Source organism: Giraffa tippelskirchi, chromosome 3 (assembly GCF_054371585.1).
Source record: "Giraffa tippelskirchi isolate mGirTip1 chromosome 3, T2T-mGirTip1v1.2.pri, whole genome shotgun sequence".
Lineage (NCBI taxonomy): Eukaryota > Metazoa > Chordata > Mammalia > Artiodactyla > Giraffidae > Giraffa > Giraffa tippelskirchi.
Genome location: NC_137277.1, coordinates 175,716,606 through 175,742,930, shown reverse-complemented (window position 1 = coordinate 175,742,930; position 26,325 = coordinate 175,716,606). Strand labels below are relative to the sequence as shown.

The following is a 26,325-nucleotide window of genomic DNA, read 5'->3' as shown; positions in this document are numbered from 1 at the left end:
GGTGTGGAGCTGGCTAGTCTTAACACCCAGCACTTGTCAAGTATCTTTGAACACACAGGACACTGACATCAAAGCTAAGACTTTCTCAGGCCAGAATTCCAGGACATTTCATTTTTAAAGTGTTTATATTTCCCGTGAATCTTTTTATGACAAAGGATAGGATTTTGCATTTATGACCCGTTTGAAGATAATTTGGAAAACTCAGCAGTGGCCACAGGACTGGAAAAGGTCAGTTTTCATTCCAATCCCAAAGAAAGGCAATGCTAAAGAATGCTCAAACTATCGCAAAACTGCACTCATCTCACATGCTAGTAAAGTAATGCTCAAAATTCTCCAAGCCAGGCTTCAACAATATGTGAACTGTGAACTTCCAGATGTTCAAGCTGGATTTAGAAAAGGCAGAGGAACCAGAGATCAAATTGCCAACATCGGCTGGATCATCGAAAAAGCAAGAGAGTTCCAGAAAAACATCTACTTCTGCTTTATTGACTATGCCAGTGCCTTTGACTGTGTGGATGACAACAAACTCTGGAAAATTCTGAAAGAGATGGGAATACCAGACCACCTGACCTGCCTCTTGAGACATCTGTATGCAGGTCAGGAAGCAAGTTAGAACTGGACATGGAACAACAGACTGGTTCCAAACAGGGAAAGGAGTACGTCAAGAGTATATATTGTCATCCTGCTTATTTAACTTATATGCAGAGTACATCATGAGAAATGCTGGGCTAGAAGAAGCACAAGCTGGAATCAAGATTGCTGGGAGAAATATCAATAACCTCAGATATGCAGATGACACCACCCTTATGGCAGAAAGTGAAGAAGAGCTAGAGTCTCTTGAAGAAAGTGAAAGAGGAGAGTGAAAAAGCTGGCTTAAAACTCAACATTCAGGAAACTAAGATCATGGCATCTGGTCCCATCACTTCATGGCAAATGGATGGGGAAACAGTGGAAACAGTGGCAGACTTTACTTTGGGGGGCTCCAAAATCACTGCAGATGGTGACTACAGCCATGAAATTAAAAGACATTTACCCCTTGGAAGGAAAGTTATGACCAACCTAGACAGCATATTAAAAAGCAGAGACATTACTTTGCCAACAAAGGTTTGTCTAGTCAAAGCTCTGGTTTTTCCAGTAGTCATGTATGGATGTGAAAGTTGGACTGTAAAGAAAGCTGAGCGCCATAGAATTGATGTTTTTGAACTGTGGTGTTGGATAAGACTCTTGAGAGTCCCTTGGACTTCGAGGAGATCCAACCAGTCCATCCTAAAGGAGATCAGTCCTGAATGTTCATTGGAAGGACTGATGCTGAAGCTGAAACTCCAATACTTGGGCCACCTGATATGAAGAACTGACTCATCTGAAAAGACCCTGATGCTGGGAAAGATTGAAGGCAAGAAGAGAGGGGGATGACAGAGGATGAGATGGTTGGATGGCATCACCAACTCAGTGGACATGAGTTTAAGTAAACTCCGGGAGTTGGTGATGGACAAGGAAGCCTGGCGTGCTGCGATTCATGGGGTCGCAAACAGTCGGACACGACTGAGTGACTGAATTGAACTGAACTGAAGATAATTGCATTTAAGCTACAAAAGGAAGCTAATTTAAAGAAAATGAGTGATCAGCTGTAAAACATAGCTTGACTATATTCTGACTTCTAGTTTACAAATTTCTCATTTACTAATGTTAACAATTTTAGGTTTTAATAAAACTATAGTGTCTGTGGCAATCATTTTGCAATGCATAGAATCACTATGTTGTGCACCATAACTAATGGAGCATTGTACTACTTCAAAAAATATTAAAAAATATATTACAAGTTTCAAAGGTCAATAAAGTTTGGGGAATACTGAGTTAAAAAATGATGATGATGATGTAGCCACTATGTTGAGGTCTTTTTTTGTGCCAGACACTGCACTGTGTTTCACATGCATTTTTTTCACCTAGTCCCCCCACTTAATGTGGGCTGTACGATATTTGCACTTAGCAAGAAAATGAAGCATCAGGAGTTAAAAAACTTGCCCAGGTCCCAGAAATACTGGGGGTTAAATAGGGACCTGATCCCAAGGTTTCCTGCCCAAGCTCACACCCATGGGTGCTGCTGGAAGGAGATTCTAAGATGAAACGCTTTAGCCCAGGCACCATCTTTAAATGCCAGTCACTACCATCTACCCAGGGCTTCCCAGGTAGCGCTAGTGATAAAGAACCAGCCTGCCAGTGCAAGAGATGTAAGAGACACTGGTTCAGTTCTTGGGTTGGGAAGATCCCCTGGAGGAGGGCATGGCAACCCACTCCAGTATTCTTGCCTGTAGAATCTGATGGGCAGAGGAGCCTGGCAGGCTATGGTCCATAGGGTCGCAAAGAGTCAGGCACGACTGAAAACGACTCAGCCCAGCACACCATCTACCTAGCCGGTGACCAGCCCCTGAGGCCTGTATACATCCCTTAGCTGATCCAAACAACCACTGCCCTTGGACGCGCTGTTATTCTCCCCACTTTAGAGATGATACCGACTCTCACAGAAGTTAAGTAATATGGGCCCGAACACCCAGCAGTGGAGGCCAGATTAGAACCGTCGGCTCTAACGCCAAAGCCAGTATCTTCCCAACCATCTCCAAGATGATACCAGTAACAAGACCCCTGGCCAGCTCTCTGCCCTCCAAGCACCCTGTCTTATGTTCCTAACCATCTCAAGAGGAAGGTTCTATGATGTTTCCTGTTTACAGATGAGGAAACCGGGGATCTCAGCTGCTGTGGAATTTTGTGAAGCTTAAGGTGCTTCTCTGCTCTTTTATGAATGTCCCATGATCAGACTTCCCTGGTGGCTCAGAGGGTAAAGCGTCTGCCTACAACGCGGGAGACCTGGGTTCGATCTCTGGGTTGGGAAGATCTCCTGGAGAAGGAAATGGCAACCCACTCCAGTACTCTTGCCTGGAAAATCCTATGGATAGAGGAGCCTGGTAGGCTACAGTCCATGAGGTCACAAAGAGTTGGACACGACTGAGTGACTTCACTTTCTTTCATGATCAGACAGCAGAGCCTTTGAGGAGATGGCGAGCTCTCCCTGGAGCTTACTTTCTGGGTTGGGCTTTTGAGTATCTATTCCCACCACACGCCCTGCTGTGGCTGCTAGAGGTCTGGGACTGGTTGCCAGTGAGGAAGGATGTGGGAAGGGATAGTTGGGGAATTTGGGATGGACATGTACACACTGCTACATTTAAAATGGATAACCAATGAGGACGTACTGGATAGCACAGGGAACTCTGCTCAGTGTTATGTGGCAGCCTGGGTGGGAGGGGAGTCTGGGGGAGAATGGATACATGTATATGTATGGCTGAGTCCCTTTGCTGTTCACCTGAAACTAACCACGTGAAAGTAACTATTGTTAATCGACTATACTCCAATACAAAATAAAAAATTTTTTAAAAAAAGAAAAAAAAGCTCCCATTACCGCCTCCCCTTCTCCTCCCCTTCATCACTTATTAAGCTTTCATGGCACATGGATTTGACAATAGGGATAATTATAGGCAGGAGGAGAAGGGGACGACAGAGGATGAGATGGTTGGATAGCATCACTGACTCAATGCACATGGGTTTGAGCAAGCTCAGGGAGCTGGTGATGGACAGGGAAGCCTGGTGTGCTGCAGTCCAGGGGGTCGCAAAGAGTTAGACATGACTGAGCAACTGAACTGATAATTAAAGGTGCTCTCATTGCCTGCACAGATCCTCTTTGTGGGCTTGCACATCTATTGCCCAGTCCTGTCAATTATGAACGCTGTCTGCTGATGGCCCAGAGCTGCCTCCTTCCCCAGGAACTTGTCCTCACCCAAATGGGAGCCACTTTTTCACAAAGACACGCACTCCCAACCTCTCCCGGTAGCTAACGACGGACTCACAGAAGAGCAAGAAAGGCCAACCCTCTTGCCGCAAGGCTAGACCCCTTCTAGGTGTCATTCAACCTCTAGACCTGCCTGGACCAGGCTAAGTGGGCTTCAGCTGAGACCTCATCCTTGCTCTGCTCTGTCCCCTCCCTCTCTGGCCTCCCTCACTCTTTTTCCCTCACTAAATCCCGTGCACCCAAATCCTTGTCTCAGGCTCTGCTACTAGGGAGCCCAGCCTGAGACAGGGGAGGATCCAAGATGTTGCATAAGGCAGGCTCCCTGCCCTCAGGGATCTTGTACTAGAACGTGGAGACAGGCCACCTATATATGTAAAAATCATCCATAGTACAGGATGGAATAGGCTGGAGAGAACAGTGATTTAAAAGATGGAAGAAGGTTTCCATGGAACATGAAGTTCACAGAGGACAAGAAGGGCTGGAAATAGTGGGAACCGCAGGGAGAAAGTTTGGAGGAAAAGCTCCAAGAGGTGTAGGACCCTCTGGCTCACCTCTCCTATATCCTCCTAGCTGGTGTCTGTGACAAGAGCAACCACCCCAGGTCAGCAGGGAACAGGGAAATCTCTGTTTTGACGATCCCAACAATGGGTCTGGTGTTGTCCATGAGTGTCCAGGGCTGCCCGAGAGAGCCATGCCAGTAGGCCCTGAGGCCAGAATGAGTCTCTCACTCTCAAGTTTCCCCTGAAAGGCTGGGGGTCTTGGTGCTCCCATAAAGACCTCCTCCTTTCAGAGAAGGGACAGACGCTCCCCATGCTACAGGGCTGGTGAGTCGACGGGCTTGAGGACCACTCTGCAAAGGGCCGAGGGTATGAAAGGGGTCCACGTACCTGCCGGACTGAGGGCCTGGGGACTTGTTCACAAAGATTCAAGGATGTAGTAGGCAGCTCCTAGGGCTCCCAGAGCCACAGCAACAGTCCCAAGGGCTCGGAGCACGCGAATTACGATGAGTGGAATGTTTTCTTGAAGGTCTTCTGCAGAGCAAAGCAGAGAACCCATGGGTTGGGGGCAGCTGGGCTTGAGTGCTCATCCCTAGGCAGGGGAAAGTGGAAACCATGGGGCCCCTGAGGATCACAGGAACACCCATCTCCCCACCAGAGGTCCTCCTCTCAAGGGAACACAGCTCCTTTCACCTCTTTCAATAATGCTCTACCACAAGACTCCTCCCAGGATCCGAGGATGGGCTGGCCTGGGATGCCAGCTCCCCTGGACACTCAGAGAGAAGACGACAGGGTGTTTAAGGCCGCCGTCTGCCAGGCCCTGTGCTAAACACCTCTCTCCCACCCAGTGTCCTCCCCAAGCCTCACAAGCCCCCTGGGGAGGAGTCCTGCCGTGTAGCTCTGCTCTGGAGATAAGGCAACTGAGGGAGCCATATGTTACACCCCCAAAAAGCGGGTGGGAAAGGAAAGTGGACGCTGCTAGTAAGTATGAGGAAAGTGAAAGTGAAAGTGAAGTCGCTCAGTCGCTTCTGACTCTTTGCGACCCCACGGACCTTAGCCTACCAGGCTCCTCCGTCCATGGGATTTTCCAGGCAAGAGTACTGGAGTGGGCTGCCATTCCCTTCTCCAGGGGATTTTCCCAACCCAGGGATCGAACCTGGGTCTCCTGCACTGCAGGCAGACTCGGAAGGCACTCAGAAAAAGCAGTAGCCATTTGGACAAAAACCCTACTAAAATAGAGATTCTTACTTAATATTTAAGCACTTAAAATTTTTTAATTTAAAAATAATTAAAATTTTAATTTAATGTATTTAAAGCCAGAGCCAACACTCTCCTCCGCATAGACATGGAAGGGTTACAGAAGCAGGTGTAAACTTGAGCAGAATTAGGTGCATGCCCCACACCGGCCAGACTGGACCTTGGCCCCTCCCCTTCACGTTCCTATTTCTGAGCCTCGCTTGTGCCTTTTCCTCCACCTGGGATCCTTTCCCTTTAAAATAGGCAGTGTGTGCGTGTGTGTGTGTGTGTGTGCGTGCATGTATGCGTGTGCTCAAGAGGATCCTAAAATCCTTCCAGATTCAGCTCAGATATGACTGATACTACAGCATCCACCTGGACCCTAGCTCAGGAACGAAGCTCTTTGAACATCTCTTTTGGGACACAGATCACTTCCTGGTTTGCATCGGAGTTTCTAGATGCATGTCTTAGCTTACCATGTAGAAAGTGAAAGTCTCTCAGTAGTGTGCGACTCTTTGCGACCCCATGGACTATACAGTCCATGGAATTCCCCAGGCCAGAATACAGGACTGGGTAGCCGTTCCCTTCTCCAGGGGATCTTCCCAACCCAGGGATTGAACCCAGGTCTCCTGCATTGCAGGCAGATGCTTTACCAGCTGAGCCACCAGGGAAGTCCATGACCCGCTGAGGCCAAGGGCAATTTCATAAACATAAAGATGAGTGAAGAACCAGTCCCTGGAGCAAAGGAAGCGGGCAGCTAGGGCCCTGGCCTTGCGGGGAGGAGAGGCAGGCCTTTCCCTTGGTCTGGTGGCCACAGAAGGAGCACGAATCAGATACCATGTGGACGGCACAATTTTTACGGGTAAAGTTCCCTGTTCTGGTTTCCCTCACTGTGACTAGCATCCTATGCAGAGGAGGTTTTCCTACTTGGTGGTTTGTGAATCCATGGTGCTCCTTGGCACCAGATGGATGAATGTACTGAGTGGAAAGACAGCTGATCATGGCAACGGTTGGGGGGGTGGCGGGGGCTGGGCAGGCCTTTCCTAGCCAGGACTTACCAGGTAGCAGAGCATGTTAGCTCTGGCGTGTTCTCCCAACACACCTGGGTATCTGTTAGCCTCACTTCACAAGGCTGAGAGATGCTGATTTTCAAGAATGTACAAGAGAGGGGATTTGGCAGGGGAGGGACTGGGAAGAGGAGTAGAATGGAGATGGGGGTGGGTGGGCTCCGCTTTAGGGTGGGTGATGCCCAGGTGGAAGACATCTCCTATGGACACGTGTGAGATCTGAGTATAAGTGGGGCTGCCTTGGCTCCCAGAGCTGGGTGGGGGGAGGCAGAGGTCCCGCTCCAGCCCTTGTACGTAGCCCTGTGCCACTGCAGAAGCCACTGGAGAAGTTCCCTGGATGTCTTCCCACTAGGGGAAGTGGCAGCCACCCGGGGCTTTGTGGGAGAGGAAGAGAAGGGTGAGGCAGTGGGGGCCACTGGGTCAGGGACAGACCCCTGTGGGGCTGCCAGGAATAGCCTGAGACCTGCTGAAGGAGGGGGAGGACTTCCTCTCACGTGACTTACATTCACACGTATCTCTAAATTTGGGGGGAAGTTCACATGCAGGTCAAGAATGGGAAGCTTTCGGCTGTGGCACAGGCCAGGGAAAGAGGCGGTGGCCTGATAAGAGCGTTTAATCACCAAGCTCCTGAGTGACAGGAGGCTTATGACGGAGGGGCTGTGGGCGAGTATGCTCTGAAGCAAAGAAGAATGAACCCTCAAAGGAGAAAACTGGCACCTCTCCGTGCACGTGGGTCCAGGCAGAAAAGGCCAGGAGCCCCACCTGAGGAAGCGGGTTTCCTCTGGGCCCTGGAGTCTCCAGAGGAGGTTGAGCGCACGCACATGCGTGCTGAGTTGCTTCGGTCGTGTCTGACTCTTTGCGACCCTGGGGACCACAGCCCGCCAGGCTCCTCTGTCCATAGGACTGTGAATACGAGGTGGGCCCAAGATCCAGCAACCCCCGCCCCACGGGCTACAGAACCTGTAAAAGGTGAGGAGGTTTGGGAATCCTCTCCCTGACATGGTCGGCCAGGCCCGAGGCAGAAGGACATCGAAGATGCGGCTGTGGCAGAGGCCCAGACGACGCCAGCAGGCAGAGCTGCCAGGGCAAACAGAGCAGGAACAGAATGCGCGCGGGCCCACTCGAATCAGAGGCCCTGCTGGATAGAGAAGGCGAGAGGTGAGGGGCCCACTGCTGCAGGTGGTGTCCACGCGAGGGGCAGTGGCCTGTGTAGAGAAGAGAGGAACAACTGCTTGGGGAAATAATGCGTGCTATCTGGGAATAACACAGAGAACACCCGTGTAATAGCTCACACCTGGACAGTGCTCTGTATGGCATTATCCATCGCATCTGATTGTCAGCAATCCTGGGATGGGGAAGATTGTTATCCTCAGCTTACAAATAACGAAACCGAGGCTCAAAGAATATCAAAGATGTGCCCTGATAGTAAGGAGATAGAAGAATTGGGCTTCAGCTCAGGATTTCTAACTCGCAATTTGCGGCTCTTTCCACGGAATTGGAGGGAAGGGATGGCAGCAGGGGACTGCCCATCCTAGGAGAGGTGGCGCTGGGATTCCTTCAAATGGAGAGGCCATGTTCCGTTTATCTGGAGCTCATAGATTCATCCAGAGGACAACTGCTCCAGTGGACACTCTTTGAGATCCTTTCCCAAGCTCACCTCCCATTGCGGTCCTGAGCTGCGGATGCCGGAGGAACTTGGAGACGGCGCCCTCTGCTGTTTTGCAAGAGGACTCCCAGCTGGATCATTCCCTCCTGTAACTACTCCGTCTTGGCTTCCTTTTTATTTTAAAAAATATTTTTATATTTTAAAATTAAATTTTTTCATTTTTATTTTAAAAAATATTTATTTTTTATTTTTAAAAATATTTATTTGGCTGCACTGGGTCTTAGTTGCAGCACGCAGGATCTTCGATCATTGTTGTGGCATGTGAGATCTTTAGTTGTGGCATGCAAACTCTTTGTTGAGGCATGTGGAATCTAGTTCCCTGGTCATGGGTCGAACCCAGGCCCCCAGACATTGGGAGCTCGGAATCTTAGCCACTGGACCACCAGGGAATTCCCTGTCTTGGCTTCTTGACTGAGCTGCCAACCCTAAAGCCCAAGAAGACAGTGATCAACACCCATCCTGTTTAGACTTGCCCACGACAGAAACTTTTCCCGGCAAGGGGAGGGAAGGGATTCTAAAGATAAGACTTATCTTTTTTCCTTTTAAAAAACTGGAAAAAAAATGGACATACAATTTCCATTCCATAAAGTTTACCCCTTTGAAGTGTTCAGTGGCTTTCAACATATCCATGAATGTATGCAACCATCATCACTAATTCCAAACTTTTTCATCTTCCCCCAAGCCCATTAGCAGGCCTGCCTATTCTCTACTCCTTGCAGTTCTGGGAAATAGATTTGTTAACTGTGGACATTTCATAAATGGAATCATACAATACGTGGGCTTTTTCAAGTCTGCCTTCTCGCACTTAGCCTACTGTGTCTGAGGTTCATCTGTGCTGCAGCATGTATCAGCACTTCACGTCTTTGATTTTGACTGTACTGGGTCTGTAGTTGTGTGTGGGCTCCAGAGCACGCAGGCTCAGTAGTTGTGGCACCTGGGCTTAGTTGCCCCAAGGCATGTGGAATCTTAGTTTCCCTGACCAGGGATGGAACCTGTGTTCTCTGCATTGGAATATCGATTCTTAACGGCTGGACCACCAGGGAAGTCCCCATCATCTCTTCTCATTGCCAACTAGTATTTCATTGCACGGAGGTACCATGTGTTGTTTACCCATTCATCACTTGACGGTCATTGAGCTGCTTCCACTTTTCGGCTATGATGAATAATGCTGCTGTTTTAGCTCTGGTGTGGATGTATGTCTTTAATTCTCTTAGGTATATACTCAGAAGTGGAATTGCTGGATCAGACAGCGACTTCATGTTTAACTATTTGAGGAACTGCCAGACAGTTTTCCATGGCAGCTTTACCATTTTTATGTTCCCATCAGCAGTGTGAAAAGGTTCCAACTTCCCCACAGCCTCACCAAAGCTTGTAATTGTCTGTCTTCTTGATTACAGCCATACTCGTGGAAGACTTGTATTTTCTTGAGCTACAGTATTCTCTGCATATGAAAAGATTTGTATTTTAGAACATGGCATCCTTTATTTAAAGGGTCTTCATCCCTTATTGCCAACCTTCCTTCCCACTCTGGCTCCAAGGGACACAATTCCTTCGGCAGAAGAAGAGTGGGCGTCCACTGTAACCACGGATGAGCCTCACCGGTTCCCCCTTTGTCTCCGCCACAAGCAAAATACCAACCTGGCGAGCCACACACATTCATGAAAAGGTGTGCAAATAGAAAGTTTTGTGTTCTACAGATCAGTTCTCAGGGTCATAGTCTAGAAAGGTTTATCTCAAGTGGTTGACGATCATCAGTTCAGTTCAGTTGCTCAGTCCTGTCCGACTCTTCTCGACCTCATGGACTGCAGCACACCAGGCTTCCCTGTCCATCTCCATCTCCTGGAGTTTACTCAAACTCATGTCCATCGAGTCAGTGATGCCGTCCAACCATCTCATTCTCTGTCATCCCCTTTTCCTCCCACCTTCAATCTTTCCCAGCATCAGGGTCTTTTCCAGTGAGTCAGTTCTTCGCATCAGGTGGCCAAAGTATTGGAGTTTCAGCTTCAGCAACAGTCCTTCCAATGAGTATTCAGGACTCATTTCCTTTAGGATAGACTGGTTTGATCTCCTTACTGTCCAAGGGACTCTCAAGAGTCTTCTGCAACACCACAGTTCAAAAGCATCAATTCTTCGGCACTCAGCTTTCTTTATAGTCCAACTCTCACATCCATACATGACTGCTGGAAAAACCATAGCTTTGACTAGACGGACCTTTGTTGGCAAAGTTATGTCTCTGATCATAACATATACAATATTTAGTATCATACTCAAAACATTTCCATATGTTAATGGATTGATTCCTAGCCACAGAAATATCGTTGTCACAGCCATACTTTGGATTTAGGACTCACCCTTACTCCTCTCATTTACTTTATGTCCACACTATCCGAGAAGGAAAGCTGTGGCCCCGGGAGTGTGGTGGGTTCAGGACCACAGAGTCACGGGCACTGGCTCCAGGTGGATCCAGAAGCTCAGAAAGGATGTTATTCCTCCTGCGCAGACCACCAGACCTTTCAGGATTGGAAGATCATTGCTGTAGTTGAGGGACAATTTTAAAGTCAGCATAGACCAAGGTTCCCCTCTTAGTGCTACCAGCACCTGCATGAGAGGGAGTTGTTACACTTGCTTGAGCCTCAGTTTCCCCATCCATAAAATGGAGATGATACTAGTATCTCCTTTATAAGACTGTGAAATAAGATCACTTGGCTGAGCTGAATGTCAGATATGAGGTAAGTGCTCAGTGATAAATGTTAGCTCTCACCATTATTAGTAGCGTGGTATTAACCAGACCGTCTCCTGAACTCTGTTCGAATTTTCTTGACACAATCCCATGCTCATTCAGACTCTGGCTACCCAAGAAGATGGGGGACCACTTTCCCTGGACAGCCATTCCATTTTCAGACAGAGCTAATCATTGGATATTTTTTAATGTTGAACAGAAATCTACCTTCTACAGTGTCTTCCACGGGTGAGTTGCCAGATTTAGCAAATAAAAATACAGGACACCCATGCAATATTCAGGACACACATTATTTATCTGAAATTTGACTGGGTGGCCTGTATTTTATCCGGCAACCCTATCCATGGGCCCTTAGTCAGACATCTGAAAACAACATAGAACAAATCTACTCATAGCTTCCAGCCGACAGACAGATAACCTTCAGTTCCCTCAACCAATTCTCCTACACCAGAAGGCTCTTGCCTCCCCGCACCCTGCCTTCCCCTCAACCTGGACTATCTTCCTTGGACTAGATTGTTAGGCATCTTTTACGCACACAAACAGCCTGATGAGGACAGAGTAAAGCAGCATGACCGCCTCCCTTGTCCTTCACTGTATTCTTCTATTAATGCAGCCTTGGTGTTTATTTGGGTACGTATGGCTCCCAAGGAGCTAGTACTACCACCAAGCCATGGTGAACGTTAATCTGTCTGAAGACCCTGTGGCTCTCTTTAGAGAGACTCAGTATGGTGATGGTGAGGAATGACAAAACCCAGGAATCCTTGTCTCTTGAGTAAAAAAATGAACCCCAAACCCTTCACCCTCACCTTCACCCACACACCCCCCACTGCACAGCTCCAGAATACACATTATCCGTATATCATGACCCAATCAGAAGAGTTATCAGCCTCTGGGGCAGCCCTGGGATCCATCAGCAGAAAGCCTAGAACTGCTTGAGCAAGAAGGCTGCCCACCTGCTTTCCTGGACCGAGAGGATGCTTTGGGGTCGGGGTCTGGAGACATGACGTCCCGAGTCGAGTGGCTGTGGTTGACTTCTGGAGCTGGGAGGGCTCGGGGCACAGGCTGGGGGGTGGAGTCACTGCTGGGCTGTGAGGTGCACCCTGAGCTGGGCTGCTGTGTTTTGGGCCCTGGGCTGGGGGGCAGCGGGGTAGGCGCCGGGCTGGGCATCTTTGAGGCCGACCCTGGGCTGGATGGCTGTGAGGTGGGCCTGGGGATGAGTGGCTGTGGGCTGGATCCGGAGACGAGCTGCTGGGAATTGGACTCTGAGCTCTGCTGCTGGGGGGTGGATTCGGAGCTGGCGCGCTGGGAGGTGGAGCCCCGGCGCCTGGTATCTAACTTCTTCCTCTTGCCCTTCTTCATGGTGGATCCTCCTGACCTAAGCGTGCACCTACATGGAGCTGCCTAATATTCCGGCTCCCTCGCCGAGGGGCCGTGTGCCCCTGCCCTGGGGGAAGGCTCTGGCATCCGTCTGCACCCAGGCCCTGCAGTGAAGAGTCACCCACCTGCCTCCTGTGAGGTCACAAAAGCCAGGGTGGCTCCCATGGCAGGGGCTCTGGGGACAGTCTTCTCTGCTAAAACCTGCCCTCTGTCCTCCTTGGCTCCTGGAGGTGCCCACAGGCCTGGACACCTCGTTAAGCCTGGCCTCGGAGCCTGTGGCAACTTGGACCCCGCGATTCTGCAAACTGAGACCTTCCTTTGGGCACCTGCCTGCTGGTGTGTCCCTGGGTCTCTGTGCGCTATTCCTTTCCACGACACCCTGGCTGAGATGCTTGCTCTATCACTGGTTTTCATGTTAACCCCCACCCCCTCCAAACAAACAAACCACTTCACCATGCATTTTGTGAATTTTTGGTAACTAAAGATTTGAGGGTCCATGGAAGATCTACAGCCTTTTACTGTCTTGCTGTCTGCTCCCCCACACCAGATTATCCCGTTTGGAGTGGCTTCCCCTTTCTCCCAAAGTCGGCTCTCCTCACTGTGGGAAAGGACTTGGGGGGGTTCCCTAACTTTGATAAGAAACACTGCAATGGGGAAACGAATTTCCACAAAAATATTACAGCTGTTTGGAAAAATAAGCTTTCCTGAAACTCATTACACTGACAACAGCAATTGCTGTTGTTCAGTTGTTAAGTTGTGTCTGACTCTTTGTGACCCCATGGACTGCAGCACGCCAAGCTCCCCTGTCCTTCACCATCTCCTGGAGTTTGCTCAAACTTACGCCCATTGAGTCGGTGATGCCATCCAACCATCTCATCCTCTGTCGTCCCCTTTTCCTCTTCCCCTCAATCTTTCCCATCATCAGAGTCTTTTCCAGTGAGTTGGCTCTTCGCATCAGGTGGCCAAAGTATTGAAGCTTCAACTTCAGCAACAGTGCTTCCAATGAACATTCAGGGTTGATTTCCTTTAGGATTGACTGGTTTGATCTCCTTGCAGTCCAAGGGACTCTCAAGAGTCTTCTCCAGCACCACAGTTCAAAGGCATCAATTCTTTGGCACTTCTTCATGGTCCAACTCTCACATCTCTACATGACTACTGGAAAAACCATAGCTTTGACTCTATGGAACTTTGTTGGCAAAGTGATGTCTCTACTTTTTAATATGCTGTCTAGGTTTGTCATAGCTTTCCATCCAAGGAGCAAGCGTCTTTTAATTTCATGGCTACAGTCACCATCCACAGTCATTTTGGAGCCTAAGAAGATAAGATCTGTCACTGTTTCAACTTTTTCCCTATCTGTCATGAAGTGATGAGACTGGATGCTATGATCTTAGTTTTTTGAATGTTGAGTTTTAAGCCAGCATTTTCATTTTCTTTCACCCTCATCAAGAGGCTCTTTAGTTCTTCTTCACTTTCTGCCATTAGAGTGGTATCATCTGCATAACTGTGCTTATTGATATTTCTCCCAGCAATCTTAATTCCAGCTTGTGATTCATCCAGCCCAGCACTTCACATGAGGTACTCTACATAGAAGTTAAATAAGCAGGGTGACAATATACAACCTTGACGGACTGCTTTTCTGAGTTTGAACCAGTGCATTGTTCCATGTCCAGTTCTCACTGTTGCTTCTTGATCTGCATACAGGTTTCTCAGGAGACAGGTAAGGTGGTTGGGTAGTCTCATCTCTTTAAGAATTTTCCATAGTTTGTTGTGATCCACACAGTCTGACAATAGCAGACCATCTCTCAGACTCCCAACTTGTTGTACCAACTAGGAAACTACGACTCTTTCTTGAAGTTAACAATGTGGTCTTCATTTTAGGACAGAAGAGGAAACAGGATTTTAGAAATACAACCTTAAACTTCACGCTTGGACTGCAACACAGAACATGTTCACAGTAGGAGACTCTGCCATTAATGCATCACTAGGTGATCGAGTTTTCGACTGTTAACCTTGAGAGTCTGAGGGCTGATAATCTTGCCCCAGGATACAATTTAGGGTAAACCTTTTATGGTTTAGGGAGAACCCCCATGTAACACCAGACCTGACATGAAATATAAAATGACAGGAAATATTTTAAGGATTCTAGAGTCTGCAAACACCTTAATGATTCTCTTTTTGCAAAAGAGAAACTGAGGTTCAGAGAAGTTAAATTACCTTCCCAAGATCACACAGCCGGTTGGAAGCATCAATAAGTCCCATTCAAGGCTCTTTCTCTTAGGGAGTCAGATAATTGTACAAGCCTTAAAATTAATGATTTTTAAAATCCCTTGATAGGATTGATGAAAACAAAGGCAGAAAGGATTAGAAATGAAAGGAAGCTCAGATCAATAAAGCTGGGTTGAATCTGGTTGACCCCTGAGGTGAGGAGGTTCATGGAACAGGTGAGTCTGCAAGAAGGTGGTAATTCCCTGAAGTCAAGAGCAACGGATCTCTCAGCAGGGGATTCAGTTTAGAATCAGAGAGACTGGAGACCTGAGTCGGGAACCCTGTTCCGATTTAACAGTCAGGTCAGGAACTTCTAAAGCATTTATCTCCGCAAAATTTGATTTTCAGGCACTGATGGGCTTTTGACTGAGGGCCTCAACTTGGTTTATACCATCATTTCTCAATCTCAGCCCTACTGACATTTTGCGTCAGAAAATTCTTTTTGGGAGGCTGTCCCTCACTGGAAGTTTAGCAACATCCCTGGCTTCTGCCATGAGATGACAGTAGCCACCACCCTTCCGCCCAAGTGGTGACAACCCAAAATGTCTACCAATATTGCTAAATGTCCCCGGGATTTGGTGTGTGTGTGAGAGAGACAGGGGTGGGGGGAGGGGGAGAGAGAGAGAGAGAGACTAAGCACGAGAAATTGCCCCTGGTTGAGAACCACTGGTTTAAGTGAATTAGAGATGGGTAGACACATATGGGTGGGCTTCCTATGTTGCTCAGTGGTAAAGAATCCGCCTGCCAATCAGGAGACGTGGGTTTGCTCCCTGGGCTGAGAAGGTCCCCTGGAGAAGGAAATGGCAACCCACTCCAGTATTCTTGCCTGGAGAATCCCATGGACAGAGGAGCCTGGCGGGCTACAGTTACAAAGAGTCAGACACTACTTAGCAACTAAACAGCGACAGTGAACAGACACATATGGGTAGAATTGCCTGGTACCAATGAAAGAAACATTCCATTTCACATCAAAAAGCCAAAGAGAGCACAGAAAACAAATCCCTGTACCCCGGGAGAGTGATGAAGGGAACACAGAGGGTCAGGCTTTGGGAGGCGTGAGGAGTCTTCCTATGGCCATGGAGAAAATAGCAAGGAGGTCCCAAGAAGCAGGGTGATGGCACCTGTGGAGTAAGAGATTGCCCCAGAAGGATGTGGAAGGATAGCACTACTGCTAAAACATCTTCCACTCTGCCTGCGGGCATGAGCACACGTTCCTAGCCCGGAAGTCTGACTCTACAACATGTGACTCTGTAACAGTGAATCAACTCATTGTCCCAGGCTCATTGGCCACCTTGCTGCTACCCATGTCCAGTTCCAGCTGCTGGTGAGCCCCGGAGATCTAGGAACATTTTCTTTCATTTGTGGAAGCATTTCCCCTCCACTTGAGCCCCTCTCCCTCTCAGAACACTTCCCAACATCAAGATCCACCTCAAGCGGACATCTCATAAAGCCTTTCTTGGGATCCCCAATGAGAAGGGATCTCTCTCTCTCTGAGTCTCAGGTCACATTCTGCGTGGTGTGAGAATGATTTTTATGCTTGTCTTCTCTTGAATTTCCCACTCCTGGGCTATGGAGACCGAGGAGGGCCAGAGTCCAGAGAAGGGGCTCAACAAGCTGCTTGACAGTGACAGTAGGAGGACAAAGAACACAGGGAATCGCTGACAGCAGGGTGGGCATGGCTGATGGGGGACAAGGCACCTGGGAACTGCATCACCAAGAGCTTGTTTTCAAAGATGGAGTGGGATTTTCTGGACTTGCCTGAGGATCCCCGCTGGAACAGTCCCCAGGCAAGAGGCTTTCCTAAGCAGGCAAGTCGGCCATGGGAAAACCTCGTGGACTATTTAGGAGAGGGAGGAGAATGGGCCTAAAGGGATGCAGCTAGGTGGTCAGGACAAGGTCCTGAGCAGAAGGTCCCTGACACTGCTGGCCCTCTGGGTGCATCCCAGGCACCCAGATCGGGCAGTCACCATTTGTCCTGAAACTAGCATCTTAGAGCTGGAGGGCACCACAGACGCCAACTGACCCTTCACCCCCACATGTCAGGAGGGCAGCTAATCAGCAAGAGGGGACAACTAGCTCTGGTCACCAACAGAAGTGTGGCAGAGCCTCCAGTAATGGAGCCTTGACTACCTGCCCAGAGCACCTCCTTCTTCCAGACTGATGCCCCTGGAGGGACTCTAGGAGGCAGAGGCACTAGGTGCTTATTTAAGAGCCCAGAGCCCTCAGACCCACGGATTAACCCACAGGTCTGGAATCCTCCATAGAGTCTTGAGGGCTGTAGGTAAGAATCCCGAAGTAAGGGAGGGAGGAAGGTTACTAGGCTAACACAGCGCTTTCCTTAGAGGGTTGTTGTGAGGATTAGTCGTGGAAAACCCTTAGAACAGCGCCTGGCTCACCATAGGCATGTTTTTATTGTAGTTACGATTCCTAGGAGGAGAAGACTAAAGAATCAAGTAAGAAATAGTGGATTTGGAGAGGAGGGGGTGGGCCCGGGAACTAGAGACTCCCAAATGAGTACCTTAGGAAAGCGCGATTGGGAGCGGTGAGCAAGGGGGAAGAGTGTCCGGTGGGCTGGTGGGAGGTTTAACTACAAGTCAGTTCCAACGCTTTTGACCAGAGATTGCCTCAGCGAGCAAGACACCTGGCATGAGAAACCCAGTTCATCTTTACCCCAAACGAAGCAAGTGGAGGCATTAGGAGAGGGACCGTGACATCAAGAATTTGTCTACCACTTGGGCTTCCCTGTGGTAGACCACTTGGGCTCCCCTGGGCTTCCGTGGGCTTCCCTTGTAGCTCAGTCAGTAAAGAATCTGCCTGCAATGCAGGAGACCTGGGTTGGATTCCTGGGTTGGGAAGATCCCCTGGAGAAGGAAATGGCAACCCAGTTCAGTATTCTTGCCTGGAGAATCCCATGGACAGAGAAGCCTGGTAGGTTCCCAGTCCATGGGGTCGCAAGAGTTGGACACGACTTAGTGACTAACCATTCCCACCAACGGCTTCCCTGGTGGCTCAGATGGTAAAGAATCCGCCTGCAATGCAGGAGACCCGGGCTCAATCCCTGGGTCAGGAAGATTCCCTTGAGAAGGCCATGGCTATCCACTCCAGTATTCTTGCCTGGAGAATCCCATGGACAGACCATGGGGTCGCAAAGAGTCGGACACGATTGAGCGTCTAAGACTTTCCCTTTGGGGACCAGCAGGGTCGGACTCTCTCCGTATTTGCACTTTCCCACACCGGGGGCGCCCCTGACCACCCGGCGTTCCTGCTTCCTGTCCTCCCTCCAGCCCCTCACCATCTGTCTGGGTGGCCCGATCCACGAGGCGGACGCAGCCCGGCGACGCGACCCTGTGCGCTCCTCCATTGGCGCGCTGGACGTCCAGGGTGCCCTCCGGGCGGCGGGGGCAGAACACGGCCGTGTGCACCTCGGCGGCGGGGCTGTGCTGGGCGAAGGCGCCGCAGAGCAGGCTCTCCATGCGGCGGCGCGCCTCGGCCTCTTCTTCGCGCCGCGGCTGCACGATGAGGCCGAAGAGCGCGGCGGGCCGGCTGCGCTCCCGGGCGCTCACCTGCTGCAGAAGCAGCTGCAGCCGCGGGAGCTGGGAGCGCAGCGCGGACGCGCGGCACAGCACGAGGAGCAGCCGCGCGCCGGGCTCGGGCGCCTCCTGCTGCCGTCCTGGGTCTCGGCAGCCCGGCGCCGCGTCCTCCGCCGGTCCCGAGCCCGGGGTCCCCGCCGAAGCCGCCTCGCATTGGCGCTCTGGCGAGTCCCTAGCCTTGCGCGGGTCGCACGGCTGCTTCTGAGAGCAGCGCTTGGACTTGGCGGCCGGGCAGTCGGAGCCCTGTTTCCACGAGCTGTCCCCGGAGCGCTTGAGCCGCTCCCTGGCGCAGTTGCTGGAGTTGCTGTGGCCGCTCCTGGCTCGGATGGACGAGGGCCGGGAGGGCGGATCGGTCGGGCCCTGCTCCAGAATGTTCTGCAAAGACACACAGCACTCATCCTGCTTCCAGAGTTCCCCCAGCAGCACCACCTGGCCGTGGCCCTCGATGCACTGGGCGGGGGCCTCCTGCTGCGGCTCGGCCTTCCCCTCCCCCGGGGCCCTGGAGGGCTGGGCCCCAGGCACCATGGCCGGTCAGGCTCCCTTGCCCGTCTGGGCCGGGGCCTCCGATGGCCAAAGGAAATACTGCCCTTCCCTGGGGCATGTCACAATACCCCTGCGCCCTACCTCTTCCCGTGTGGCCAAGGGCCTCTGCCAGCTGTTCCTTGGAAATCTTCCAACACAGAGAAGTTGCTGCGGGTGCCGCTGGCACCCTGGCTGTGATTAGTTTCGCAATCATTTTGTGTGTCTTTGGCGTCAAATGAACAAGTCCGTTTATCTCATGGATGGATCATTATGTCCAAGGCTCCAAGTAAAATGGATTTCTGTGCATTTAATAAAGCGGTGGGCCCAGATGCTCGCTGCACCTGGAACGTTTGAAAAGCAGTGAGGAGCAGAGGCTGGCTCTATCTAGGTGGCTGCATCCTAGGAGGCAGGTCCTACTCAGGTTCAGTCTGACTGCTTGCTCTCCAGTCTTCTATGTTATGCGTTTGAAAAATCCAGTCTTTCCTGCCTGTGTTTCTCCTTTACCGGGCACACAGAATACTTCACTGATGGCACTTCTGGCCGCCAAATGTATTATGTGCTTTTTTTCCACCCACGTCAAGTGGCTCTGTATCTTAACAGTTTTACTGGATTCTGACACTATCAGGTCTCACAGGTGGTGTCCCACAAGACTGACTCCTGCTTCCCTCTGCTGATCCCAAGTCCAAGTGGTTACCTATGCTTCTGACCATAAATAGGGGGTTCCCTAGACCCCCTCCTCGGGTTTGATGAATTTTCTTGAGTGGCTCACAGAACTCAGGAAAACAGTTTACTTATTGTTCACAGTTTATCACAAAAGGATATGATGCAGGATATAGATGAAGGGACTTCTCTGGTGGTCCAGTAGCTAAAACGCCACGCTTACAATGAAGGGAGCTTGGGTTCAGTCCCTGGTGGGGGAACTAGATACTACATACCACAACTAAGTGTTCTCATGCTGCAACTAAAGAACTCATATGCAGCCACTAAGAAGTCTGCATGTTGAAATGAAGATCCTGCGAGCTGCAACAAGACCCAACACAGCCAAAATAAATAAATATTAAAAAAAAAATACAGATGAGCATCCAGCTGGAAGAGATGTACAGGGCGAGGTGTGTGTGTTGGGGGGGAGGGGCATAGAGTTACCGTGTCCTCTCTGGGTGCACCACTCTCCCACATTTGTGTTTACTAACCTGGAAACTCTCCAAACCCCATGCTACGTGGGTTTGAGGGGCAGCCTCCTCATGCAGGCAAGATTAGTGATTAACTCCATTTCCAGCCCCTCGGCCCTCTCTGGAGAATGGGAGTAGGGGATGGGCTGAAAATTCCAATCTTCTAATCATGGTATCACCAACTCGATGGACATGAGTTTGAGCAAGCTCCGGGAGTTGTTGATAGACAGGGAAGCCTGGTGTGCTGCAGTCCATGGGGTTGCAAAGAGTTGGACATGGCTGAGTGACTGAACTGAATTATGGCTAGTTTTCCTGGTGACCAGCTCATGTCCACAAAGCCTACTCAGAGTGGCCTCAGTAGAACAAAAGACACTTCTATCACCCAGGAAATTCCAAGGGATCTAGAAGCTCGGTCCCAGGAACCAAGGTCAAAGATCAACTATTGGAACAAAAGATGCTCCTTGTGTTCTTAGCACTTAGGAAATTACAAGGGGTTCAGGAGCTCTGTGCCAGGAATCAGGTGCAGAGATCTATCTATATATTTTCTGTGATTTCACAGGGCACCAGAGGTCTGTCAAAGTGCCGGAAAAGATCTTCTGGAAAACAAAACAAAAAGCATAAAAATGCCTTATCCACCCAGCACATCAGGTGAGCAAAGAGAGCCCTGGGGAAGGAGGACAGAGCTCCCCAGGACAACTGCAGTGACTGGGAATTCTGGTGGGGACACTTTTTTCCATTTATTAATTTGTTTGAGAAAATGGACTTTACCAGGTTGCTTAAAATTATTTTGAAAAATATAAAAATCAAAGACTCTGGAAAGCAAGCTGCTAACCAGAAAACTTTGAGCTGGCATCCTGCTGAAAGCTTCCAGGAGCCCCAGGCCAGGAGGCTCTGGGGGACCAGGTGAAGGTCGAAGGCACCAGTCTACTCACAGGCCACTGACTGGAACTAGCCACGTGATCACATTGGCTGCAGGGGAGGCTGAGATATGTGACCTCTGCTTGGGTGGCCAAAGTGAAAGTGGAAGTGTTAGTCGCTCAGTCGTGTCAACTTTGTGACCCCATGGACTGTAGCCCACCAGGCTCCCCTGTCCATGGGATTTTCCAGGCAAGATTGCTGGAGTAGGTAGCCATCCCCTTTTCCAGGGGATCTTCCTGACCCAGGGATCAAACCCAGGTCTCCTGCATTGCAGGCAGGCAAGAACCCAGTTAATCCTTTGGTGTGTCTATTACAAAAGGGAGGAAAGGGTGAGCATATATTGAGGAACATTTACCAGATCCTCCTTTGTGTCTAATAATAATTGTCCCTCTTAATTGAGATCCTTCTACGTGTTGAGGGTGAGCATATATTGAGGAACATTTACCAGATCCTCCTTTGTGTCTAATAATAATTGTCCCTCTTAATTGAGATCCTTCTACGTGTTGAGTGCTCTACACATGTGATCTTTAGCGCAACCCAGCAATGGAGAGGGCACCATCTCCAAGTTACAGATGCAGAAACTGAGGTTCAGAAGGTTAGGCAACTTGTCCATATTCAATCAGCTAGTGAGTGCAGGTCTGGGATTTAAATCCAGGTTTAAATGGTTGCAAGTTATAGGTAGCTGCCAGGACACAGTGAATACCCCAGCATCCTGAGGCCAAGAGGTGGAGCTGACCCTCTGTCATACTGGCTTCTGGAGTCACACTGACCCTCTGTAATTCTGACTGGGGAGGATGGTGGAGAGGGAAGTGGTGGGGGACAGCAGAGCACCTAAAACCCAATTGTTTAGGCTCTTGGGTTGCAAAGCATTCTGGATGCACAGGTTTCAGGGCTCAGTGAGAAAAAGCTGGAAATTCCTGTTTGAACCAAATGACTAATCCCTCCCTTGAAAGGTGGGCAACTTTCTGGCTAAAGAAATTATAAAATAAAATGTCATCATAAAGGGCTTCCCAGGTAAAGAAGCTGCCTGTCAATGCTGGAGACCTCAGAGATGCAGGTTCGATTCCTGGGTCAGGAAGATCCCTGGAGAAGGAAATGACAACCCACGCCAGTATTCTTGCCTGGAGAATCCCATGGACAGAGGAACCTGGCGGGCTCAAAGAGATCCACGGGATCTCAAAGAGTCAGACACAATTAAAGTGACTTAGCACAAGCATGTCATCATAAAGGGACATTAAGAGGAAAAGACTCCAGGAGGAGGGAAGAATAGCTGTGTTACCATTTCAGATCTCATCAAAGCTCTTATTTCTAGCTTTGGAAAATCAGGAAGTTCTTGCTTAGATAAAAGGTTGAATCCAGAGGTTTGTAAACTATGGAGTGAGAGGCACAGAGATGGTCGATTCCTGGGGCTCCTACCCCTTTGGGTCACTTGCTGTTGTATCTAGTTGTCATTTCGAGATTTTCTGTAAAATTTCATTTCTGCTGATAATGCTTGGAAACTTTTGAACTAGACCAAACTGAGTAATGTTATTACTCAGTAATTTCTGTTTATTATTTTGAAAAGTTGTTTAATCAAGTAGGTAGTATAGGTACATGGCTAGGTTAAAAAGTGGGCTTCCTAGGTGGCGCCAGTAGTAAAGAACTCACCTGCCAATGCAGGAGACCTAAGAGTTCGATCCCTAGTTTGGGAAGATCCCTTGAAGAGAACAGCTACCCACTCCAGTATTCTTGCCTGGAGAATTTCATGGACAGAGGAGCCTGGCGGACTACGGTCCATAGGATCACAAAGAGTCGGACATGACTGAAGCGACTGAGCACAAGCACAGCACACAGGTTGAAAAACAGACGTTGTGGCCGCTGTTTTGCTTTCTTGGATCACTCTCTCTGGGGGGAACCAGCTGCCGTGTTGTGAGGACACTGGAGCAGCCCTTGGAGGGGGCACACATGCAAGGAGCTAAGGCTTCCTGCTCACAGCCACTGAGGGAGCCATCTTGGAAGCTTTCAATCCTGGCCGATATTTCATATGTTTGGTGCCTAGGGTGATACCTTGACTTCACCCTAATGGAAGACCCCCTTTAGACTGCTCAGCTAAACTGCTCACTAATTTCTGATCCTCAGAAAAGGCAGATGATAATGTGTTATGATACTAAATTTTAGGGTCATTTGTTCCCCAGTAATTAGATGACTAATATAATCACCCTCCCTAATCGCTGCTCCAACCATTGTAGGAACTCTTCTTCAGAAGGAAACAGACTCTTGGAGATTATATAATTATTCGAGGTCTTCTGTAAGCAGGATAATGGCCCCCAAAAGGTGCCAATGTCTTAATCCACGCAACCTGTGAATATGTCAGCTTACTTGGTAAAAGTGAATTAAGGTTTCAGATGGAATTGTGAGTGCTAATCCTTGATCTTGGGATACGGGGCCCGCTTTGGGGAGGGGCTGTCATGGCCACCTGCAGGCTGAACCCCACTTTGGGGCAGAGTCTGCCTGTTTGAGGAAGCCCAAGGGGATTTGAGGAGGGGTCAGGAGGCAACGCGGGGGTCTGGGGCCATGATGCGCGAAGCTGGATCTTGTAGACGTGATGCCCTTCTTCAAGATGGAAGGACTCCTTCCTCCAGTCTTGCTTTGCGTTTCGAGGGTGGATTTGTGGTTCCAGAGATTTAGGGCAAAAAATGATGCTCCAGTAAGGAACAAACTCTTAGACGAAAATTCTCTCTGGGGGCACTTCAGGGCGAAAGGGTCTGAGTTGTTACTTAGTCGGCTGTCAGCTTTCAAGTTGATCAGCTCTTGGGGCCTCAATGGTCTCTGCCACCCTCTCTGGGTGGAACAAACTGCCCCAAATCCTTTCCTGATCTAATTTGTTTTGACTTTTAGGTCCTGTCTAGCCACTCCCTAGAAATGTTTGTGTCTCAAACTTAGCCTGTCACTAAATGTCTCCCCATTAAAACAAAAAGACTTTCTTCAAACTCCTTTTTTTTGGAATACACATCTCTTTTCAGATTTGAAGCCCTGAGTAGACGACTCTGGCTCTTTTCTGTCCAAAGTTCCCCAAGGGGTTGGTCCCTCCCTGTCGGATGATCCACCCTCTTTTCCCTACTTAACAATGCCCCAACCGTGGTTAACCATCTTTCATTTGGTGTCTGGTTTTCCCTGTTGCTAGTCCCTTACCTCACTCCATCTTCTCTGGAGTAACTTGGTCTTGAGCAAATCCTGATTGAGTCACAACTCAAAAACCTAATCAGTGATATCTTATTGTTCAGAGAATTAAATATGAATGCTCTGGGCCTAACCAGCTCTTCCACCTTGGTCTTCTGCCTCTACTTCAAGCACCCAGTTCTTTCCAGCCCCTGAAAGGGTCTAGTGGTTTCTGGACTGCCCTTTGCTGGCTCCTCTTCTTGTCTCTGATGCTTGAAGTGACTCCTTCCTGTCTTCACCAGTTGGAATCCTCAGTACTGGCATCAGATTGCCTCTTTCAAGAACCTGGTAAGGATGCTTGCTTAGCCTCTAAACTCTGCCTTGAAGTCCTGCTTCTTATTCCATTTATTCAGCCATTGCTGTTGAGTGCTTACTTGTTTTGTATCATATCCTGTACTAGGTGCTGGGTTGTCATGACTGGAGGGGGTGTTTTGTTCGTTGGACCCAACTTTGGGATATGCCTTTTTGGAACAACAGAATGGCTTCCCTGATGTTCAGTGGGGAAAGAATCTGCCTGCAATGCAGGGGACACAAGAGATGTGGGTTCGATCCATGGGTCAGGAACACTGCCTGGAGGAGGAAATGGCAACCCACCCCAACATTCTAGTCTGAAAAAACCCATGGACAGAGCAGCCTGGTGGGCTACAGTTCATGAGGTCGCAAAGAGTTGGAAATGACTGAGTGACTAAACACAATCCTTGATCTTAAAATAGGGAGATTATCCTGGGTTATTCCGGGCAGGCCCAATATAGCCACTGTGTGCATGGTAAGTCTCTTCAGTCATGTCTCTTTGTGACCCTATGGACTGTAGCCTGCCAGGCTCCTATGTCCATGAGAGTCTCCAGGCAAGAATACTGGAGAGGGTTGCTATTTCCTTCCCCAGGGAATCTTCCTGACCTAGGGATTGATCCTGTGTCACCTGCAGCTCCTGCATTGCAGGTGGATTATTTACTGCTGAGCCACTTGGGAAGCTCCAATATAACCACAAGGTCCTCAACAGGGAGACAGGAGGGGTGAGTCACAGGGAGATATAACTGCAGAAGAGTGTCAGAGTGCTGGCTTTAAGTACGGAGGAAAGGGGCCATGAGCCAAGGAATGTAGGCAGCCTTTAGAAGCTGTTTAAATGGGAAAGAAAGTGTCTTAGCCAGCTTAGGCTGCTATAACAAAATACCACAGACTAGCTGGCGGAGAACAGACATTTATTTCTTGCAGTTTTGGAGGCTAAGAAGTCCAAGACTTGGTACTTGCTGCCTGGATCTCAGGTGGTGGAAGAGACAAGGGGTCTTTCTGTTTTTTTATTTGGCCACACCTCACAAGGTCTTAGTTCCCTGACCAGGGATCAAACTTGCACCCCTTACCTCGGAAGCACAGAGTCTTAACCATTGGTTTTGTTCAGTCACTAAGTCATGTCCAACTCTTTTGAGACCCCATGGACTGTAGCCCACCAGGCTCCTCTGTCCATGGCATTTCCCAGGCAAGAATACTGCAGTGGGTTGCCATTTCCTTCTCCAGGAGATCTTCCTGACCCAGGGGGCGAATCGCATCTCCTTCATTGGCAGGTGGATTCTTTACTGCTGAGCCACCAGGGAAGCCCTTGAACCAAAAGGAAAAGCTAGAAATGGATTTCCCCTTCAATCCTTCAGAAAGGAAAACAATTCTGCTTCAGACTTCCAACCTACAGCATTTTAAGATAACAAATTCGTGTTGTTTTAAGCTGCTAAGCGTGTGGTAATTTGCAGCAATAAGAAATCGATATAAGATCGTATAGCCAGAAAGTGGCAGAGCGCAGACTTAAGTCTGGTCTTCGGACTCAGGGCCCACCCTCTTCCCCATCCCACTTCGTCTCCCAGAGAGTGGAGAGACACCTTTTCTGCTGCAGAAGGAGCTCCCATCACTGATGACTGAGTCACCTGAGCAAGAAGTTCGGATGCTGTGCTGCTGGTGGGGTAAAGCCCAGAGGCTAATCTGGCTGCTCTGGAGCCTGTGGTTAGAATGCAGGTCAGATCTGTTAAATTAGCTGAACAAGGAGACAGCAGACGGATGTGGCTCTGATGCTGTGAATTGTTTGCTGGAAGCAAACAAATCTAAGCCTGTAAGTGCCCCAGGGCCCTGAAATCCAAATGCTAAGGACAGCCAATCACAAACACCAGTCGCCTCTAACTGACAGTCAATCAAATGATTTCCTTTCTTTGCTTCCGCACTTTCTCTGTACATCTGATTTCCCTTGGCTCCTTTGGGCTAG

General features: G+C 49.4%; 1 protein-coding gene and 1 non-coding gene across 17 annotated transcripts in view; both read right to left on the bottom strand.

The window, feature by feature from the left end:
- The window catches only part of SPATA3 (spermatogenesis associated 3), a 38,436-nt gene extending 19,609 nt beyond the window's left edge, over window positions 1–18,827 (bottom strand). For 3 of the 16 annotated variants that reach the window (XM_081585611.1, XM_081585610.1, XM_081585613.1), the window contains exons 1-2: window positions 17,979–18,827; window positions 4,726–4,869 (exon numbers count right to left, since the gene is read on the bottom strand). In XM_081585611.1, coding sequence (XP_081441737.1) covers window positions 4,754–4,869; window positions 17,979–18,801 — 939 coding nt within the window. In that variant the 5' untranslated portion in view covers window positions 18,802–18,827 and the 3' untranslated portion in view covers window positions 4,726–4,753. Of the gene's footprint in view, window positions 1–4,725; window positions 4,928–7,598; window positions 7,844–7,930; window positions 8,058–8,295; window positions 8,415–10,655; window positions 10,838–17,080; window positions 17,328–17,978 lie in introns of those variants that run through there. The other 13 variants (XM_081585607.1, XM_081585606.1, XM_081585604.1 and 10 more) reach the window with 11 other exon arrangements.
- On the bottom strand, window positions 6,171–6,242 carry TRNAC-GCA (transfer RNA cysteine (anticodon GCA)). Its single transcript has one exon. It is a non-coding gene; the product is annotated as a tRNA-Cys (tRNA).
- Window positions 18,828–26,325: the final 7,498 nt, after the last annotated feature.